This window comes from Phalaenopsis equestris, unplaced genomic scaffold (assembly GCF_001263595.1).
Source record: "Phalaenopsis equestris unplaced genomic scaffold, ASM126359v1 Scaffold000511, whole genome shotgun sequence".
NCBI classification, from domain to species: domain Eukaryota; kingdom Viridiplantae; phylum Streptophyta; class Magnoliopsida; order Asparagales; family Orchidaceae; genus Phalaenopsis; species Phalaenopsis equestris.
Window position 1 is genome coordinate 590,602 of NW_018164951.1, and position 23,594 is coordinate 614,195.

Genomic DNA, 23,594 nt, shown 5'->3' on the forward strand with positions numbered 1-23,594 from the left:
TGGTGTCCATACTCATGATAAAAAAGTTAGGATTTGGCACACAAAAACATCCACGGTCATATTCCCTTACCTGGCTAAAGAAGGGAAACGAGATACGGGTAGATCAGCAGTTCCTAGTTAATTTGTCCATCGAAGATCAGCAACATGAACAGGTATGGTGCGACGTGGTTCCTATGGATGTTCGTCACATTCTGTTAGGTAGGACTTCGTAGTTTGATAGCAAGTCTTAGCACGACGAGTTCAGAAATACTTATTCTTTCAAGGAAGATGAGAAACATATCGTTTTACTACCTTCTAAGGATGCAAAAGTTGGGAGCGATACAAAGGTAGCATTGTTTCTCGCACCACATTTCTGCAATCAGTTAGAGATGTCTCTGTAACACTAGCATTAGTTCTCCTAGAAAGAAAAGGCGAAGAAAGAGAAATACCAACACTGTTGTAACCATTGCTATAGGACTTTCAGGATATTATGACTAACAACTTGCCTAAGGGATTACCGCCACTAAGGAACATCCAACACGTCATCGACCATATGTCAAGATATGTATTGCCAACCCGACTTGCCAACAGATTGACCCGAGGAGTACAAAGAATTACAGGGCTAGTCCAAAAAAGCACCAGCCTGTGTGCAGTCTCGGGCCTGATGGTGCCCAGAAAGGATGGATCATAGTGAATGTGTATCGACAGGCAAGCCATCAACAAGATTACCAACAATTATCAATTTCCCATAACCCACTTGGATGATCTCTTAGAACAGCTACATGGAGCCACTGTCTTCTCCAAGATAAACTTGTGCAACGGGTATCACCAAATACGAATGAGGCCAGGAGACAAATGGAAGAACATCTTCAAGACGCGGGACGGACTATATGAGTGAACTGTTATGTCTTTTGGTCTGTCAAACGCTCCAAACACTTTCAAGAGATAAATGAATAAGGTATTCTGACCTCACATTGAAAAGTTTGCCGCATTTAATATACAACCAGTTGGAGGAGGATCACTTGCATCATCTGAAGGCCGTATTCGAGGCACTGCAAGCCAAATGGACCCTGTTAAAATAGAGGTCATTATTGGCCGGGTCGTACCACAATCATTCAACGAGCTGAGGCAATTTTTGGAACTTGCATCCTTCAATCGAAGATTCATCAGAAACTTTAGCACTATAACCTCCCCTTTGACTGCACTTCTGAAAGGGAAGGAGTTTACTTGAACAATACTAGCCCGGGACAATTTTGACATACTAAAAGAAAGGGTGACCCAGGAACCCGTGCTAGCATTACCTGACTTCAACAACTTTTTGAGATATGATGCCACCGGCATAGGGATCAGAGCAGTACTAAGCCAAGAAGGACACCCCATCGCTTTCTTTAGTGAAAAGTTGAATGAGTCCAAGAGAAAATACTTAACCTACGACAAGGAATTCTACACCATCATAAGAGCTCTGGAACACTAGAGTCATTACCTATTGACAAACAAGTTTACACTATTTATACATCACGATGCCCTAAAATTCCTCAACAGCCAGAACAAACTAAATGGATGACGCGCCACCTGGGTGGAATTCCTATCCTCATTCCAGTTTGTGCTAAAACATAAGGCGGGAAGCCAGAACCGTGTAGCAGATGCACTAAGTAGTCGACACCTATTGATCACATACGAGCAGGCTCGAGTTGTGGCATCGAGGTCATAAAGGATCTATATGAAACAAATAAAGATTTCAAGAACATATGGGATCAATGTCGGGAAAAGCCAGCAAGGCAATATTACCGAAAAGATGGATACCAATTTCACCAGAGACAGTTGTGCATTCCCAGATGTTCATTAAGAGAGGCCATTGTCTAAGAAGACCATAGTGAAGGACTAACAGATCATTCTAAGAAGACCACAGTGAAGGACTAACAGATCATTTCGCCAGGGACCAAACTCTCACCTCCGTAAGAGAGCTTTTTTTTTCCAAAACTAACAAGAGATATAGAATGGCATGTTGAGCAATGCAGAATGTCATCTGGCAAAGACGAAAGCCCAGAAAGTTGAATTATATACGTCACTTCCAGTACCAAAAGCACCGTAGTTGGACAACAACATGGATTTCGTGCTAGGACTTCCAAGGACTCCAAGGAACAAGAATTCCATAATGGTTGTAGTAGACAGATTCTCCAAGATGGTTCACTTTGTACCCTGTCATCGGACATTAGACGCCTCTCACATCACTGATCTAAACTTCAGGGAGATTGTAAGGCTGCATCGGATTACTAAGACCATAACTTTCGACAGAGACGTCAAATTCCTGAGCCACTTCTGAAGGACAATATGGGAAAAACTTGACACCAACCTCCAATTCAACTCGACAGCGCATCCACAAACAGACGAATGGGCAGAAGTAGTAAACCAGAGCCTCGGTAATCTCCTAAGGTGCTTCGTGGGAAAAAACTTTAAACAGTGAGATCTCACCTTAGCCCAAGTTGAGTTTACCTATAAAAAATCCATCAAACAAAATACAGGACGAACTCCCTTCGAGGTTGTGTACGGGAGTAATCCGCTCACACCACTTGAATTGGTGTCACTCCTACCATTTTCAAAAATCAGCAAGGATGCCACAAAATGAGTTCATGAGATCCAGAAACTCCACAAAGAATTTGGCAAGGACATTGTGAAGCAAAATCGAAAATAACAGGCATAGGAAAATAAATCCAGGAAGAAAATAATGTTTCAGGAAAGCGGAAAAAGGAGAGATTTCTCGTAGGATCATTCATGAAGCTCAAGCTGAGACAAATGAACCCTTCAGAGTACTGCAAAAGCTGAACGACAACGCTTATAAAATCGACCTGCCGGGGTAGTACAATATTCAACCACGTTCAACGTCGTCAACCTAACACCATACTTTGAAGAGTCTAGAGCTTCGACAAGCGAGGTCAAAGCTTCCCCCAACCCCGGGACACTGACGCAGAGGGTTGGATGCACCCCGAAGCGGAGGCGATCCCGCAGGGCCAGAACCTTCAGGCACTTCGCGGGAGCCCACGAACCCTCGCGAAAGATCGCGAGCCACGATCTTGCGGTTCATAACCACAATACTTCGTGGGAGCCCGCAACCACGTGTCAAAGTGGGGGAGACCACGAACTTTCGTGATCAGGTATTTGGGTTGTCTCATGAGTCTACCACACTTTTCTTCTAAATGTTTTTTTTTCTAGATTCTTCTTGTCTTTTCCAACCCTTTTCTTTTTTGTAGAGGTAGAAGGCTATAAATAATTGTCACCTGTGTGAAGTTGTCTTCTAATATCTTGTGTGGAGTCTCTTCCCGCTTGTTAGAGTTGTATTCGACGACAGGTGGTGCTTCGGTTGTATCCTACTTCGAGGTAGCGTTGTGAACGTACAATCTTCTTCGCTTCTTCTCACCAACCCCTTTTCCTACCGCTCCCCTAGTTGCCTACCACCCTCATACGCCTCCACCACTCTACCGCCACTCATACTTCCCATACATGCTTCCCTACCTACCTACAACCAAACAAACCAACACAATTACCCAAACAACCACCAACATCTCCCATCTTGACCTACCATCCCGTTGACGCCACCACCGCCTTCGAACATCTTCCTACATCCTAACCAGGGGACTCGTCTATTATTGTATTTCCTTTCTGTTTGAATCGTGTTGTAATACTATTTCTACATTAATAAAAGTTAACTTTTGTGTTCCACTGTTCTTCCTATTAGTTATGGTATCATGCAGGCTTCGTACTACGCAGCACAAATGAAAAAAAAAAATGGTATTACAACAAAAACACTAAGCTAGTTGATTCAATTGCCCATCAATTTCATATGTAAATCAAAGATCATCAGTTCAATATGCCAATTTTGCGTGTACTGAAAATCAAAACTCGTTTGAAATGTTTAACATTTCCATTAATGCAGTTCGATTGGTCAGCAACAAAGTTTGAATTCATTGAAAGATCCCAGGTGAAGAGAAATACAAGATAAATTAAAAAAAAAAAATAGTTTACCTGGGGCAACAAAGTCGCCAGCACTAAGAGCCAACTTGTTGCAAGCCTGGAATATATTGGAGATAACATAAAATTATAATGATTTTACAAAAAAAAAAAACAAAAAAGGAAAGACTAAAGACAAGAACAAATCTACATTAATAAACTATAATCACTCCAAAATAAATTATAACGGCATTGACAATTGACAAGTCCAAATTACAAATACAAAAAAATAGCATTGCATCGAGTAGTCTTACTACCAAAGGGCAATCTTCATTTATCTCCTCTAAACAACTTTTATTGAATAATCACCATCAAGCATAATATACTCTCACTCAAGGACAAAGAATATCAACGCTCCATGCAACCATATGATACTTAAATTTAGTGCAACAAAACATGCCACATGCAGATACAAGGTCATACCCTAGCAGCCAATCAACAGGGAAAATTACCGAAGAAACGTATGGACAGCAGTAATATGATAGAATTTGGTGTAAAAGAGGAGAGGATAAAAAGAATAGATTACACTCTATATCATTTACTTCTCTCAGGTCCATCCTGTCCACTGAAATCCTTGAAATAAGTTATTGACAAATACATCTTATTTTAAGTTGTGCAATGAGCACAAGTTAATAAGTTGTTTTTGAAATTTGCTACACCACTTATCATTCCCTTCTGCTGTCAAGCCTTTGTTTACTCAAGTAAATTTGGGGTTGTAGATGAATAAATCAAGATTTACTTAAAAAATAAATCACCATAATTCACTTTCTACTTTATGCGGCTCCCGGGCTCCCGTGCTCAACCTGATATGTCTTTCTGTAGTATCCTATTTAGTGTAATTTTTTAGAGGGCGAAAATAATTATGCTTCTTCAATTTTCTAAGACTCGGTTACAAGATAAATAACAAGAGAACGCCACCACAATAGAAAAAGCCACAAAATCCTCATGCTAGAAAAAAATAAATAGAAATTACCAATAATAGCTAATTCTAAAAATAATAAATAATAAAATAGATGATAAAAAAAAACCTTAAATTCAGACACCCGCCGCCCTCAAGTTGGAGCATAGATATCTGTCATGTCCAAATTGCTTACAAGAAACTCAAAACTAGGCATGAAAAAGTCCTTCGGTAAAGATATTTGCTACTTGTGTTGTCGAAGTGAAAGGTATGCAAATAGCTCCATAATCAATCTTCTCTTTTATGAAGTGTCTATCAATCTGCACATGTTTTGTCTGATCAGGTTGCACTGGATTTTCTGCAATACTGATAGCAACTTCATTATAACAGTGCAACTTTATTGGCATGTCTATTGAAATCTGTAGCTCTTCAAAAATTCACTTCAGCAATAACATCTCACATACTCCATTAGTGATAGCTCGATATTTTGCAGCCATAACATTTCACATACTCTATTAGTGATAGCTCGATATTTTGCCTTGACACTACTCCTTGTCATCACATTTTGTTTCTCCATTCGCCATGTAACTAGATTTCCCCAGACATAAGTACAGTATCCAGACGTCGGTCTTCTATCAACAATTGAGCCCACCCAATCTACATTAGTGTATGCATCGATATTTTGTTGTGTGGCCTTCTGAAAGAGTAAACTCTTACCTGGTATATTTTTTAGATATCTGAGAATCCTGTTAATTACTTCAATGTATTTCTCAAAGGATGAATTGACTTAGCAATCATATAGCAAAGGGAATATATGGTCTTGTATGTGATAGGTATATCAACTTTCCCAATAATTTTTTATATCAAATTGTATTCACTGGGTCACCTTTCTTCGCATCTCTTTTGATTGGGATCAATTGAAATGTCTGCAAGCCTACAACCACTCATCCAGTATCCTTTAGAAGATCAATAACATACATCTATTGGGAAACAACAATCTCTTTCTTCAATATAGCAACATTCATGCCAAAGAAATATCTCAAAGATCCTAGGTCATTGGTCTTCAAAATTAATGAGAGAAATTTTCAATCGGTTCATTTCATCAACATCATCTCTGTTGAGAATTATATCATCCACATACATGATTGACATGACTATCTTCACATCCTTTGAATGCTTGAAGAAAATCGGATGATCTCTTTGCTCTGGAGTATACCCTTGACCTTTAACAATGTAATTTCTCAAACCATGCTCTCAGTGCCTACTTCAACCCGTGCAATGATTTTTTTAGTTTACACACATTTGTGTCGAACTACTCACTAAATCCTCAAGGCACATTCATATACATTTCCTCCAAATCCCAGTTAAGAAACGTATTTTTATATCCAACTGTTGTAGTGGTCAATAAAGAGTAGTTGCAAGTTATAAAAGAACTCTTATAGAGTTTAATTTTGTGACTAAGGCGAACTTCTCTAAATAATTGATGCCATAAATTTGAGTGAATCATTTGGCAAACAGTCGATCATTGTATCATTCTAGAAATCCATCGGAATTATATTTGACTGTAAACACAAATTTATATCTAACAATTTTATTCCCTCTAGGTAAATCAATCAATTCTCACGCGCCATTTTTTTCTAGAGCTTTCATCTACTCGAAGTCAATCCCTTTACACTTAGTAACTTTCTGAGTATTCAACACAGTATTAGGAATTTTCATACAAGACAAATTTGTAGTAAATATCTGAAAAATAAATGAGAGATTTTCATATGACACATAATGAGACAATGAATGTTGGGTACAAAAACACACCCCCTTTCAAGCAACAATAAAATTACTGAGACCAATAGATTTAGGATTAGGGCACTAGACTTAGGTTCAGAACTAAAAGACTCGTAACACAAAGATGATGTAAACCAATCATGGGGTAAAGGCTCGGTGAATACATTACCAGGAGAATTCATGGATTATGGGCAATGCAAAAGATATGTATACTTTTTTTTTCTTTTAGTTGTCCTTGTCGTGAGTATACAACGTCAAATGGTATCAATAACATAGTTCTTTTTCATGTTTCATCATTGTTAGTTGTTATAGAATTATGAACATCATGAGATTGCACTTTGGGAAGATCATAATAGACTTCAATATCTAAAAAACGCGACCCATTTTCTCCTAGTATAATATAATTTGAATTTTTAGGTTGAATAATCAAGGTTGGGGAGATGATTTAGTGAACCTTCGGTTTAAAAAAAATACTAAAAACAGTAATCAAATCTTTTATTCTGCCCCTTCATCCCTTTGAGATGAGGTAAAAATAAAGGTTGCGATTAAAAAAAGGTGACATCCATGGAAACAAACATTTTTTAAAATATGATCAAAATATTTTTATCCCTTTTAGGTGGGAGCATAACCAACAAACACACATTTTATGGCTCGGGTTTTAAATTTTCCTTGATTATGACTATGAATATGAACAAATGGAGTACCCCAAATAACTTTGAAGATAACGTAGACAAAAGCTAATTTATTTGATAAATTTTATGAAAAACATCAAAAGGTGTTTCAAAGTTTGAAACTTCGATGGGTGTTCTATTAATAAGGAACTTAACAGTAAGAACAACTTCTTTCCAAAGATGTATTCGCACCTGATTTGTAAATAGCAATGCCTAAACTACTTCCAATAAGTACTTATTTTTTTATTCAGTCATACATTTTACTATGGGATATCGGTGCCGGCCGTTTTAGTTTTGAAAAGAAAGATTTTTTTTTAAATATGAAAATAGTTTTGATGTAAATATGATTTTTGAAAGTAACATTTTGATTTTAAAATAGATGAGACCAAACGAGTCTCACATTTTTGGAAAGTTTGGATGACTGAGACTGAGCACGATATCACAAATAATACACTATCCCGAATGATAAGCATATCACTTCACAGTAGACTCAACCACCTAAACTAAGAAGTTTGTGACATCCGTTTGGTCTGCAAAACCTTTATGTATGGCCGACAAGTTCCCTTACTTAATATAAGGATTAGATAATGTTTATTTTACCTGGGTTTCAAGTTCCCTATAGCGGCAAACCCCTATAGTTAATTATATCTTAAATGACCGGTTAAATGACTTAATTATATCTTAAATGACCGGGGTCACTTAAGAAGACTCTCGCTTAAGATCAGTGGTTTTACCTTCCAGATTTCAATGTTTAGGCTTTCAAAATTGGACATGGGAAAATCAAATGGGAATAGCTCAAATAGAAACAGTTATTTTTAAGAAATCCAAAGAAATGAAGAGTAGGGAATATCATAGGTCCAGGGAAAATCCTGGTGATTTCCCAACTATCCTATTGTTTGATTTTATGTCTTTGAAATAATGTTATTCAATGTTTAATCCTGCAATTTATTTTAGAATTTATGACTTACATTCACACGATATATGATCGTACATATGGCCTAAAGAGATAGAAAGATTTACACTGTACCATACGACAACCTTGGAATCTTAAAAGTGTCAAGACTTATAATCGCACAACAGGGTTATGCAAAAGCCTAAAGGTGACATGTGAGGATTTACGTTGCGCTAGGCAAACCACCTCGAAATTCTATGGGTTGTTATTTAAACTAAGGAAAGTGATTAGTGATATGAACTTGTTTTGATGTTGCAGCGTTTCTCTTCTGAGTGTCCTCGTCGTGCTGCCCACGGTGTTCGCTCCAAGCTCCCCATCATAGCACTTTCGGGTTTGATTTTTATCGTTGAGTTTTTCCTACACTAAGGTATAGTGTGTAACAGAACAATAAAATATGTAGTATAACAAGAAAAGAACAGTAGAACGTGTGGCATAGAAGAGGAAGAACAGTACAGCATGTTGTGAAGTAAAATGTTGTAATGTAATCAACCTGTATATCTGGGAGGTCTGTTGTTCCTTTAAGCGAGCTAGTATATACTGTATAAACAAAAGAAACATTGTCTGACAAAACTCGAAAAAATCGACAAATAACAATTTCAAGAAAATTATCAAAATCACCAAAAGATCCCAGAATAAGAGACGAGTGCTTTGCCAAAAATTCCAATAAAACGTACAAAAAAATCTGAAAAGAGGGGACCGCAAGCACTCGAGTCGGAGCTAGGCTCAAATATAATATATTTGTACTCGAGGGACGTCGAAGGCTACTATCGGTCACCCGGATGTATAGAGTCTGTCACTCAACTAGAATGGTGTCCTACTAAACCTAACTTAAGAGGGTATTCCTTAGCCCGGTATCGGTAATCAACAAGTGGACAACCAAGCTGTAACACATTTAAAATTTATATTTTAGCATGCACATGGATTTCAGGCATACAAAAAAGGAAGTTGTATCAATTTTGTAGTGTAAATATTTTTATAACTATTGTATCTGTTCTTATGAGTTTTGAAAAGTATAGTTGTTCACGAGTTGATCACGCTGTTGGGCGTAGGACCGCCAACAACCTAAGAAGGTACGGGTCTCCCACTAGTCTTGTGTCGGTGAATGATACTATCATCCTACAGTTTATCAGGTCCCAGGATTGGGTCCTGATGTTGTAGAATGAGATGTCATTTTGCTCTACCACCGACGTGCCTTTGTCATCACCGCCCTAAGCCCCAAAAACAAAACCGACCTACTCGCGACCTTCTTTGATGGTTTCATATATAACAAAGACTATATATAGGCACTTATATGTCAGACATAAGCACCGAAAACCGAACCAAGAAGCAAGGAAAAAAAAAAACAAAAATGGGGTGAGAGAGGGATGAGAGAGAGAGGAGGAACTAATCACCCAAAAGATAAAAAAGGCGAAGGGTGAATCAGACCTCAAAAGTTATGACAAAAAAACCTGAAAATAAGGGCCCAAGATCCTTGAATCAATCCAAGAAGGATATCATTTTCTCAAATTTCATAAATGGATCAACCCAAAAAGAGTATCCCTTCCAATTCTTGTTTCGAACAGGTCGAAACGGGCGTGAATTAATGTGAAAATTGTATACACGGCTCCACCATCAATTACATAATCACACACCCAAGTCTGTGGCATTTATGTTATCTGAATTTTTGTTATCTGAATTTTAATGTCAAGCCTCCAAACTCTTTCTGAATTACAATTTCATAAGTTTTCAAATCCTTCAAATCCTTTCGTGGATCCTTCATACCAATTTCATACTTTCCCGAAATGAAGTTTTAAGAACCTTTCAAATTTTTCCAATTGAATCAAAGGAATATAATCCACAAATGACATCCTCAAAATTCCTAAAATCTTGTAAACAATAAAACCATCTAGTTCCAATTTCAACCACAAGCCTCCCGCACTGTACAAATGCAATATTATCCAAAATAACATATAAGTGCTCACGATTAGGGCAATCAAGAGGGTAAAACGAGCTCGAATAAACCTCCAACAGGCTCGCAGTTGGGATCAAGAAAGAACACAGCCAAGCTCCAACATAAGCTCACAGTTAGGGGCAACAAAAGAACAGCCAACACCTCAAGCTTACAGGTCAGGGCAGCAAACCAAAACCACCAAACCAGCTTCACAGTAAGGGGGAAACAGGGAACAACTAAACAAAATCAAAAGAGAACCACATGGATGCTCTTGGGTAGGGGCAGCAACCCACACAACTAACCAGCAGGTGTTCTCGAGTAAGAGAAGCAAAGGAGGAGCCACCGGTCCCAACACAAAGAGACACGCAAACAAGCAACAAAAACAGGTGTTCTCGGGTAAGGGCAAGCAACAGAGAATCAAAGAACCAAAAGATGGAAGCTCATGGCTGGGGACAGCCAAGGGAAATCACCATAACAAATTTAACATAAAAGAGTCACGCGAGAGGACTCACGGCCAGGAACAGCAAAGGGAAACCACCATCCCACATTCACCATAAAAGAGCCACGGGAGAGAGCTCACAGCCAGGGACAGCAAAGGGAAGCCACCAACCCACAGGAAAGCTCACTACTGAAAGGCTCAAGGCCTAGAAAAGCAATACAGGGCCCCAAAGCAAGCCATATATTGTGCTGGAAACAACACCTAACCAAGCCAAAACAAAACTAAGCCCAAAAAATTTTTCAACATGCCAACCCGAAAGTAAGGTCTAACCCAAAAAGTGACCAAAACCCAGCCATCACAAGGCATAAATCGAGCCCAGCACAAGGGCAAAACTAAACCATTTCAAAGAAAAACCGAGCCCAGCACAGGGGCAAAACCAAGCCCAGCACAGGAACAAACCGACCCAGCAAGAAGGATAAAACAGGGAGTCGTAGAGGGTAAACCGAGCCCAGCAGAAAAGGGCAAACAGAGAACCGGGACAGATAGACCGAACCCAGCAAAGGGGCAAGGCAGGGAACCATGACCAGTAAACTCGAGCCCAGCAAAGGAGCAAGAAAAAAAAATAAAACAAAATATTAGCCCAACTAAACCCAGTAAAAGAGAGTCAGCAGATAAGTTTTTGAGCCAAACCAATTCCTTATCTCAAACCAAATTAAACCCAATATAAAGGCTAAAGAAAAGAATACAATTTAAGCCAAAACCGCACCTACCAAATGGGGAAAACAAATCAGGATTTCCAGCATGAATTCAACCCAAAAGAGCCAAAACCGAACTCATCCATATGGGGTAAACAGAGAAACATTTTTAGTTATAATCCAACCTAAAAGAGTCAAAACCGAGCCCATCCAAATGGGAAATCAAGGCAGAATTTCCAGCTAACTTTTAAACCAAAAGAAGCTAAAATAGAGCTCATCAAATGGGCCAAAACAAAACAAAATTTTCAGCTAACATTTAATCCAAAAGAAGCAAAAATCGAGCCCACCAAATGGACCCAAACAGAGCCGCTAAGAATCAAATTCCACAAAACCTTAAAACCCAAAATTTGCATCCAGCATATATTTGAACAGGGGCAACAACAACAAAGAATTTTAGCATTACATTTAGCATTACATTTCTAGCATATATTCCAAATAAGCAACTATCATCTCATGGCAACAACTGGAATTTTCCAAAATTTTATCTATTATGCATTTTGAGCAGAAAAAGAGAAAGTATCCATATTATGCTCCATTTTTTTACTGTTTCCAGAAACTATCCATGCTTAGATCTCAAAACAAGCCTAAACTTTACTTCCACATGTTTTAGAAGAGAAAAGAAATACTTTCAGGTGCAAATCCGAATGATGCAAATTAGAGGGAAGAGGAGAAATACCTCTTAATGGAGACTTAAAGCAAAACTCTAGAACAAATTTAAGAAAAATGCTACCTGTAGAAATTTTCTCCCAAAACCTTCGAGGAAGCAACGACCCACGAACACCCCAACACACAAGAACCTAGCCGAGAAGGAACTTCGGCAGAGCCTCTTCTCCTAAAAGCCTCGACAACAACTAGTGAAAAACTCAGCCCTCCTTTCTCTCAAAAATTTTCAACAACCCAAAACAATACTTTAGGATGTTTTTTTTATAGGCAGAAATGAGAGGGGACAACCACATTTACCACCATTTTTGTGGTCGAATAAAGTGACGAGGAAAGAATCACCACAATAAAAAAGGAGACGGTAAAGCCTCGAGAAGGAGAAGGGTCGGCCAGCCCGGCCCTTGCAATTGGAGAACCGAAAGATCGAGCGGCCACGCGAAGAAGGAGAAGAGTCGAGAGGGGGAGGATCGCCGCGTGGATGAGCCACGGGATCTAGGGCACGCAGGGACAAGCATCTATCTAAGCCGCGGGGTCGAGTAGAAGGTTAAGTGCGCTGGTGAGGGGATAAATAGGGTTTAGGATTAAAATTAATATAATAATCAATAATATAAAAATATAAAATATTTAATATTTCCCAAAAATAAAATTTGATTCGTACATTTTTACTCGTGTATCAAATCATAGCAAAATGAATGTCCTTTTTAGGTAATTCTGACGTTTCAGACATGTAGGTGTGGTTTGTTTCGCCATTGAAGGTAGTTTTAACGAATTCATCGACTTGCGTGCAATTTTCTCGTGTGCAAAGTTATGGCAATATGAGTGTCTTTCCTAACTAAAATTGGTGTCTCGGACGCGTTGGCGCAGCCCATTTTATCGTCGGAGGTCTTCCGGAGAAGTTCGCATTTTCGCCCATCCTTTAAGCACAACTTTAGTCCGATCTTGTACAACTTAGTGAATTTTGTGCATTTTGTGTGTGTGTGTAAGAACATAAAGTTTTAAAGAGGTTTTCTTAGGGCTTGAGATCCTATTGGAAACTTCTCCCTAAGTCTCCACATGATAGTCCTTAACCACTCGACCATACGATGATGGTTTTGAGATCATCAATGCGAGACATCACAAGAGAAATAGGAAGTGGCTAGAATTTCTAGGGGATGAATTCCAATACTAATTTTCTAAGATAGTCAATAGGAATCCCTAGAACTGGATCCTAGAATCCTAAGGAAAGGAGTAATGACCTCAAAATGAGGTCAACAATCGGCACAAAACCTTTAATGAATTATTCCTTTTTCGAATAAAACTTAACCCAAATTATCTTGGAAATACTCTCGGCTATTATAATTATGTAACATTTGAATAGTTTTTTGAAATTATATTTGTACCATAGAGTAAAAAATGTTGAAAATTATTTTCACTTCAAATTTTTCTTTCATTAAATAGACCCAACCTAACCTCGTGTGATCATCAGCAAAAGTAACAAATTATTTTTTTCCAAGAGTGTGTAAGATGTTTACAAAGATCCCAGCTATCACTATGAAACGTGCTTAAAGAGTATTTAGTCTTTTCCTTGTGTTCCAGTTCCATGTGGCTCGCCCTTTACTTCACTTCTTCTACTCATCTACCCCTTCCTCTTATTTGTACTACACATCAACAAAAGCAATTGAAAGACTGGTATAAGTGCCAATTTAAGTTTTCAAAGTATAGAACACAAGTGGAAGTTGCGAGAGACTATCCAATTTCCTTTCTGCTTGTGGCCATTTATGATGCTGACTGCCACAATCTGAGACAACTTTTTTTGCAAACAAGAAAAACTGCAAATATTTTATCAGCTACTGTTGAAATGTCTTATTGTATGTTTGGAAGTCAGAACATGCATGAAAGAACCCTAAAAAGACCCAAACAAAGGGAGAATTACAAATTCCAGGTGACAAGATGAATAAAAAAAACACCGCCAGACAGAATCTTTTACATTGTTCTTATAAACATTATCAATAGTTTCCACGCGGACATGTTTGCAAATTGGCCCCCTGACGAGAAACTGCGAAACTTAAACCAAATTTAGCAAGGGAAACCATTACATAAATTATTTTATATTGATCTTGAGGACATTATTAAAGATTTCCACATTGGCATAGCTGCAAAGTAGGTTCGCTCAACAACGACAGAAAAACAATCCTCAAACCTGGTTTATCAAGAACAACTCATATATTGACAATGCATATTTTACCGGTCGGGAGACAAAAGCTCATTGGCAATAACTTCAAGGCAAAGAGTTTACAAACTATAGCAGCTCAGCCCCTAAATCCAATTACAATCATTTTTTTTCAAAATTCTGAGGATTTTCATGACCAGCTAATAAAGAAGATGGAAAAAGGCCATAATTAACAATAAAAGTGGATCAGTAGCTTAAAGAAAAGCATTGTTCTTACAAAAAATGTAACAGGATAATCAGAGTACAAATATTTAAACTCAGTTATCTACATATTTTCATGGAAAGAAGCACAACCGGTTCATCGGAGTAAATAATTCACTTTAAATTAAAGAAAAAGAGAAAGTGAATGGTGACTATACCTCAATATTATATATCCCGAGTTTCACATCAAAAGATGATGCTGATATGACACCAGGAACCTTTGGGTACCAATGAATGTCAAAATTCCAATTGGTGCTGGCTGGCAACTCACTCTGAATCTGTACAGTTAAATGATGCAGATAAAACACCGATAAATACATAAATATCGGAATGAAAAAAATGAAATAAAAAATTCTAAAATCGCATATCGAGTGAAATTTTCAAGATCGTATATACCCCTCCTGTATTTGTATCCCAGCAAATAGTACGATTGTCTTTGGCACATGTCAATAATAATGAGCTGTCGTATGGACACCATGACATAGCAATGACCCCTGCGTAATAAGGAATATTAAAAAACAAACCCAAAAAAGAAAACAAAGAAGTTAACTGACGATCCGTTTGGGATCAATTTTATTTTTTTTTCTTGATTTTTCTTTTTGTTTTGTTTATGTTTTTACATGAAATAAAATATTTTTGGTATGTTATAACATTATTAGTTGTTTTTAAGGACACTCAAAACAACTCTTACGTGTTCATAAAAACAAATCATTTTGTTTTTGAAAATAAAAGCATGCTAAAAATACAAAATACAAAATACAAACATGTTTTTAAAATCAAAATCAAATTAAAAACAAAAAACAAAAAATAAAAGTGAATCCCAAACAAACCTAAACTTCAAACACAAAACAAAAGGGAAGGAAAATTATGTAATAAAAATAAAATGCAAGATAAAAGTGCTATGATAAAAAAAGTAATAAAAATAAAATGCAAGAGATTACACGATCAAGCTCTAAGGAATGTAAAAGTCAAATAAGAAAGCTAAGAAAGAAAATAGAACTCACAAAAAAAGAGGTTAAAAAGTAAAACTCACAAAACAAAAGGGAAGGAAAAAAATGTAACTCAAAAATAGATGGCAACATTCAGGTAGTCCTTTCATAGCACAAAATTGTTACTGAACGTCTCAGATCTTCAATACCAAAACTGAGTGATTGCTAAAGTTCAGGACAGATGCTCTGTTTACATGACAAAAAATTATTCCCAATCTTTCTGCAACTCATCATTATTCTACACGAAAATTTACATACAAACCATTCAATTCATATGCATTTACATATCTAACACCTAGACTTCAATTTTTACATACAAATCACCTTACTTATGCATAAAGAGATGAATTTCACATTGTAAATGTTAAATTGCTAAAATTTTTATGTAATGTGAAAGATTTGGGTGGTAGAAATGTAAAATGCAAAGTTTAGGTCTTAGACATGCGAATACATATGAATTCGTTGGTAAGTACATAAATGCCCCTACTCTAAAATCTTCTCAAAAATGATGATTCACGTGCATCTATCTTTGAAATCAACTTGTTGTTTGTGTATCTTTCTTGTATATTTAACTCATATTAAATAATATTTGCAGTATACAAAAAATTACTAATAGAAACAGACAAACTCAAACAAGCAAGAAAGAATATTAATATCCGGACAAAACTTATAAAAACTGGCAAGAGTAATGTTCTCAATCATATATCTGGAAGACTCATTATCAACAAAAGGGAGCTGAAGATTTCTAAATCTAAAAAAGAAATAAATAATATATAAAAAGATGGCCTGTCTCAACATTCAAAAAGATGACCTGATAAAAAAAATACAAGATAACCTGGCACAAAATACAAAAAAAAAAATCAGAGAGCATAAATAGTAGCAAACAAATTTCTTGAGTAAATATTAACTATGTAAAACGGATCTTCTATGAAGTTATGGGATAAAATGATATAACAAACAATTAAGACAAGTTGGCGGAAAACAAACAAGAAAGAACAAGCAAGTAATAGTAAATAAATTAGGAAGATTTACATACATACCCACTCAATTCTTATGTGTTTACATATCTAACACCTAAACTTGCCACCTTAGCTATGCATGAAAAGGTGTATTTCACTTTTTAAAAACTAAAAAGGGAGTTATTTTTTGAGGTGATATGAAATATTTGGGTGGTATAAATGCAAAAAGGAAAATTTCAGGCATTAGATATGTAACTACTTAAAAATCGGGTGGTATATATGTAAATGCACAAATAAATTAACCTTTTGTATGCCCCACAAATTCTCTGACTGGAGATATCGTCTTCCTAACATCCCAAACCTGCAGATATAATCATACAGAGAAAATACACTGCACGTATTAGGACTGATAATAGACTATTACTAAAACACAAATATTGCAGAAATTACTCTGAGAGATGGAGAGCTGTCATCATCAGAAGCAATAATAATTTGTGTAGAAACTTCGGGATTCCATTGCAAAACAGAGCACCTTCTTCGAGTGGAATCTGAAATACTGTTAAAAGACCACAAAATAATCAGCTGATAAAACTACTGGTAAAGACTTTCGAATAGAATACAAAACAATTCATTACTACTAACATTAAATATTTCAGATACTTGCCTTGTTACTTGCTTTTGCTGCTTTAAATCCCAAACAACTGCAATTTACAAAAAATAGAAATAATAATAGTAAGTATATTACAAGATGCATGCTAAACAATTAGTCCTAGAAAAGGGTTTAGAAACATAAAGACAAGGAAAGAACACGGTTCAAAAACTCACCAGTCATCCCATTGTAGGAAGTAGAAGCTAATATATGTTGAAATTTCAAATTCCAAGACACGAAGGATATTTCTGTCTGGGCACCCTTACTCTAGGCAAAACACAAATGAGTTAAGAAGGCTTGTTTGCATGGATATCAAAGTCCCTTAACAATGAACCATCAGTCTTGATTTAATAAATGAAAAAAGTATCAAAATGGTCCCCATAGTCTCTGCAGGGGGTCATTTTAGTCTTAAAGTTTAAATAAGTGTCAATCTAGTCCCCATAGTCCATTAGTACGGCTTGAAATAATCTCCAATAAAAACTATTTTAGTTTTCATTAAAATAGTCATAAGACTAGTATAGAACTTTATAGCTCTGGGACCAAAATGACCCATATAAATAATCAGGAGACTACTTCTGGCACATAGCTCCTTAATAAATAATGAATTACTCAACAAAAGTATGAACTACATGAGAAAATAGTTGTCAACTAGTAATGAGTTTGTGACCATGCAGAGATGCAAAACAAAAATTATAAAGCAGATATAAGTAGCACATATCAAATGCATGCAGCAATGACTGCTAACAAATTAACTGATTGTCTACTCATCAAATAGATTAACGCATGATAGAAGTTAAAGCTACAGAGTTCGATGAATAAAGCTTTGTCATGGAAGAAATTTGTTGCTAGCCTCGCGAACATAGACAAGCTGATTTGCAAGTGTGTTAATCATTATCGTGAAACTGTGGTCCACAATGGGATAGGAAACTCCATAATTTCCTGTCTAAATTTTTAATTTTGGTGAATGCCAGTTTATTTTGAGAGAATGCACATTCAATAAATCCCAAGGTGTAAATATAAATTAAAGTATATAGTGGCATATATTAAAACTAGACTCATCAAAGAATATAATGACTATATCGATAAGAAATTTATGATTGCACAAAGCTGGTAATAAGCTAGATCTTCTGGTTAAATATAAATTATTAGAATCTGAGCTCCAATAAAGCGCCTGAACTTAAAGCCCAACTTAATCTAATTAAATGTCAGAGCCTAAGATTATCATCGAGCAAGAGATAGACACTATTGATTCTCTACTAAGAAAACTTTTTAGATATTACCAAAGCCTAAAATTGATCTTCCCAGTTTTTAGATTGATTTATAGCCTAATTCACTTGTCAGACCCTCAAGAAATACCTATTGATTACATATTCTACTGTTTTTTTCTAATAATGAATAGCTCGCCCCATCTTCATCTTATCAGAGTCAACCATCGAATTCAAAATTGAGATCAAATCCCGTCAAATTGGTCATTTGCAAGTTTTGCCCTTCCAAGAAACCTTCGCTTCACTTCTGCCCATCAAGGTTACTCCCAATATCATCGTCTTCGTGACCGACAGACACCTCGCAATACAGTCGAAATTAGAGCTAGTTGCGAATGCAATGACTAGATCGTGTTGTTCAGAGAGTCTCGGTACAATAGCAATTAGAGTTAGTTGAGAAAGCAACAGCTGAATCACAATATTCAATGACTCGTAATACAGTCTCAATTAGAGCCAAGCAGAAACAAAACGACTATATCACAGCGTTCAGAGACCGGCGTCGCCTAATTCGAGGCTCCAATCACATCATCATTACTTGTCCTTCCTCCGACATCAATAACATGGTTGAAATTGAGCAAGCCAAGCCCATATCGAAACTAGGGCATGTTTCTTTTTTCCCTCTAGGTAGCACCGCACGTGTGCTTTCCCTTTTCAGATTTTGAGGATGTCGTACAAATAAGCAATGATGGCAGAAGTTCAAAGAAATTCTACCACAGCGACCAACTCCAGTAATTCTGAAACCACCTCACCCTACAGCTTCTCTCATGGCAATATTGAACTAATATTTCCCTCAGAATTTACGAGTTTAATTAACAATTATAAAATTTAATGAACACAGCTACCTTGAGTGGGTTCAATTCATAAAATTGGTGATTGGCGGGAGAGGCGAAATTGGGTATTTAAAAGAAAAAATTTGAAAACCTATTTCTAGCGATCCGAATCTGAAAAAGAGTCAGTCTGAAAATTATGGAATGACACATCAAATCTATGGAATTTACCATAGAAAAGTCTCATCTATTCATTCTCAATACTCGAGATATCTCAGAGGTCGATTGAGATCACTATTCATACTTGGTAAATTCTTCATAAAATTTTTAGTTGAAAAACTCAACTTTAGAAACCCAAAGAAAATAATTTTAATGTTACTGCATAATACAATGAGTTGGAAACATTATGGTAAAAGTTTGATAAATGTTATAATGACATTTGAGAGAATTTGAATGACTATGCTCGCCACAAAAAGAGAGGAAAACGATCAAGTCTACATGTTCTTAATCTGCCTTAATCAGAGTTTAGACAAAGTCTGAGGTTGAATCTTTCATAAGAACCTCTACCCTCGATTAGAGAATTTTTTTCTTAAGTTAGGCGTGACAGGTCGAGAAGAAAAATTATGTTGTTCACCGCAAAATCTTATAGCAATGAACATGAGAACTCGGCTCTTATGTCAAAAGGGGTTGATACTGACAAAGAAAAGCGTAAGAAACCATGGTGGGAGCATTACAAAAAAAACCATGACATAAGAAGGCATATAGAAAGCCTCATGATAAACTTACAAATTGAAAATCAAAATCCAAATGGTATGGTTGACATTTCAAAAGCCACTATGAAAGAAACTCGAGAATCTACTATTACTCGAATGCAGACTCTTTCACCAAGGAACAACTAAAGCACCCGCAAAAATTATTTCAATCTCCAAAATTGTCCCCGAATTCATCTTGCTCTTTAGCACAGAAGGGCAATTATTTAGTCATTGATTTGTTAGTTGTTGTTCATAATTTTTCATATTTTTGAATAATTGATTCTGGCGCAACTGATCACATGATTGGTTGTTCAAAAATATTTTTCTTTTATAACCTTGTGTTGGCAATACAAAGGTTTATATTGTTGATAGTTCCCTCTTGGTAATTGTCTAAAGAGTATTTCAAAAATATTTTGGCCCAACTTTTTTCAAAAAATGAATATTTTATCAAAGCCCTTATTTCGACGCTCCACAACAAAATGGTGTCACTAATAGAAAAAACAAGCACTTATCAGAGATAATTGTTAGTTACCAATCAAATGTCTAAATATCTTTAGAGAGGGGCCATTCTTATTGCCTCTCATAAATAGAACACCCGATAAGACTTTAAACTTTAAAAATCACTTGATATTTTTAAGAAATTTTTTTTCTAAGAATCGGCTCTCATCTTCTATATTTCTAAAGATACTTGAGTGTATTGCCTTCGCTCATATTCATAATCAAGAAAAAGTTGAACTCATTCTTGGTTATGCTCCTCACCAAAAGATGTACAAATACTTTGATTCCAATTCTAAAAGAATATTTGTTAAAATGGATGAATTATAACCCTTTTTTTAACCTCATTTTAAAGGGAGGGAACAAAACAAATATTTGTCTACTAAGTTTCAGAATTTTCTTCAAAACGAATGCAACCAAAATAGTATCTCCCCACTTTTGATTGTTCAATCTAAAAATCTACAATAACGAAATTATATCAGGAAAGGCTGTGTCGAGCCTTTTAGACATTGAAATTCTTACAATGTTATCTCATAGTGTCCATAACAAAAAAGAAACAAAAAAAACTATGATAGTGGTACCGTTTGATATTGTCTACTCGTGGTAAAGAACAGCTCGAAAGAAATGGTCTACAAATTCTTTGTACTGCCCAAAATCCGTGAACCCACCAGGTAATGTCCTCACTAATCTTTTATCTCGTGTCCAGTCCACTTCAACTTCGAATTCTAAGTCTTTTAATCTTGTATTTGAGCTTAGTTTGAATCCTAAGTCTAATGAGTTTAGCATTCTCATTGGAGAAAGGCCTTGCACCCAACATCTATTGTCTCATTATATGTGGTATGAAAACCTTTCACCCACTTTTCGTGCTTTTACCTCACATAGTCATGTAGGGAGATTATTAGTATTGTGCATGATGATCTTAAAGTCCATAAGTGGAAATAGATTTTCTTCGAGAAGAGTGACACGTAAGATCTGGTTGATCTACCTAGAGAAAATACGATTTTCGGGTGTAAATGGGTGTTTACAATCAAATATAATTCTGATGACTCCCTAAAAAGATACAATGCTCAAACTGGTTTTCAAAGAATTCACTCAATCCCATAGCATTTATTATTTAGAAACATTCGCCTTAGTCGCAAAACTAAACTCTACAAAGAATTTTCTGTCACTTATAGCTAATCTTGATTAGACCCTACAATAGTTGGATATAAAAAATGGTTTAAGAAAAAGAGGCTTAAGAGAAAAATGAAGCGTAACTAGAACTTTGAATTCAAATTTGGATTTGAGTGGAGCTAACTATCTGGAGACTAACTTTAATGGTGAGAGAGTCGATGAGGGTGGTAGAAGTAATCAGGTATTTTGGCTTTACTTTTCATTATGTATGATGGTTTTCACTGATCAGGGAACAATAATTTCACTATTCATGCACAGCTGAAGAAGCGAGAAAATATTGCAAGGCAGGGGGGTGGATGAAGAGTAGGGAATTTTTTTTTCACCTCATTCCTACATTTTCAAATATCACATTTAGTCCCAAAATAAGTAAATAAGAATCTAGAAATCAACAATATGAATTTTGGTCGTGCCATAAATAGCCCAAAGTTCTCGTATTTATAGGACAAAGAAATGACATAGTGCAATCAAACTAGCAAAATTCTAGTATATTGCCAACTAATCTACCAATTTGATAACAAATTTGTTGACATTGACTAGAACAAACCTACAAAACAACAAAATCTAGAAGATTTTAAATAACTTCAATATCAATGACAAATAAAACATTTCAGAATTTATGTTCACATTAACATCCACCCCACCCAACCCAATAATACTTGTAATGATTATGGATGGGTATGGGTAATAGATCTAAAATAATGACCCTTTTTTCGTTAGCTAAAACAAAAACCAACCCAACGCATCACATCCAATCAAGATAGTGTCTATATCACCTCTACTTATTAGTGAGACTCTCCATGATTTGAACCATAGACAGCCAAATAGCAAGAAGGAAAACCAACCTCTAGTCCCAACAAAAAGCATTCAATAAAGGATCAATGTAAAAAGAACATATAATCAACAAATGATAAGGTCTACAATAAAGCCTCCAACTTCAAGAAGCAAAAGGTCTGCTCAGAAGAATCACTTAGTAACATCAGGTGTAAAGTAGCACTTATTCACAAAACAAAAAAAAGGATAATTACCAAAACAACATAACAAGTCCTTTACACCCTACCTTTCTATCCACACAGTTTTCTGGAAAAATAAAGAAGACTCAAGCATTCTCCATGTTGCATGCCAAGAGTACCCTCAAAGATAATAAATAAAGTGTTTGTTTAATGGAACCTAATACATCGTACCATACCTTCAAAGATGGAAAAAGCATTGGTTCCGAAGGATTCTCTAGATCCCAAAGACAGAGTTCACCTTCATCTGCCCCAGAAGCAAGCAGTTTTGGCTCATGAGGATTGAATTCCAACCCACGAACCTGCAATCACGATCAAAAATTTCCAGAAAGGGTAAATACATGAAACATATAAAATCAACTTTACGTTGCTCATCACGCTGAAGCAAAAAATGAGTACCGGTCCTGTGTGTTTCTCAAGCCGTGTAACAAAGGCGTCATCATTCCCTTCGGAACTGCATCAAAATCAAAATTTTCCAATTCAATCTATGAAATCCAAAAGGGTGGAAATATTTAAAAGATCCATGATCCAGGCAAGGAACAAGAATCAAATTTCACAAAAAAAAAAAGCTACTGTCAGATGTTTAGAAAAGCCAATACCCAATTAGCTTAGCTGGATTCCACACGTTAATCGTGCCATCTGCAAGGCCTCCTGCAATGAGGCCGAAAGAATATTCCCCAGAACCGGATTTTGCCTTCCCCCATGAAAGTCGATTAAAACGGTCGCTACTAGGGCAAGCACCCACGACAGGGAGCTCCTGACTGTCCGACTGGAAATCGAGCTTGAAGATCTCAAGGTTCGCCGATGAGCTAAAGGATAGATCGACGGCGCCGGCCATCGTTCCAGCGGCGAGGTACGGCGCATCCGGGGAGAAAGCGGCGAGGGCCGATCGAGGGGCGCTCTTGATGCACGCCATGGAGTAGATCGGGGATCTCGCCGGTATGGGGAGGATCTAGGGTATCAATTTACTACAGTTCGTTACCCTGAAGAGGGCGGAGAGGAAAAATGTGAGGGAGGATGAATTGCTTTGGGACAAGTAGGAGATTTGCATTGTGTTTGT

At 36.6% G+C, this 23,594-nt stretch overlaps 1 protein-coding gene across 2 annotated transcripts in view; it reads right to left on the reverse strand.

The window, feature by feature from the left end:
* LOC110028322 (protein transport protein SEC31 homolog B) overlaps positions 1-23,594 on the reverse strand; it is a 43,363-nt gene extending 19,769 nt beyond the window's left edge. Inside the window, exons 1-10 of one of the 2 annotated variants that reach the window (XM_020730129.1) lie at positions 23,134-23,594; positions 22,934-22,988; positions 22,714-22,836; positions 17,255-17,339; positions 17,094-17,130; positions 16,880-16,985; positions 16,733-16,790; positions 14,878-14,975; positions 14,640-14,759; positions 4,000-4,045 (exon numbers count right to left, since the gene is read on the reverse strand). In XM_020730129.1, coding sequence (XP_020585788.1) covers positions 4,000-4,045; positions 14,640-14,759; positions 14,878-14,975; positions 16,733-16,790; positions 16,880-16,985; positions 17,094-17,130; positions 17,255-17,339; positions 22,714-22,836; positions 22,934-22,988; positions 23,134-23,450 — 1,045 coding nt within the window. In that variant the 5' untranslated portion in view covers positions 23,451-23,594. Of the gene's footprint in view, positions 1-3,999; positions 4,046-14,639; positions 14,760-14,877; positions 14,976-16,732; positions 16,791-16,879; positions 16,986-17,093; positions 17,131-17,254; positions 17,346-22,713; positions 22,837-22,933; positions 22,989-23,133 lie in introns of both variants that reach the window. The other variant, XM_020730128.1, reaches the window with a different exon arrangement.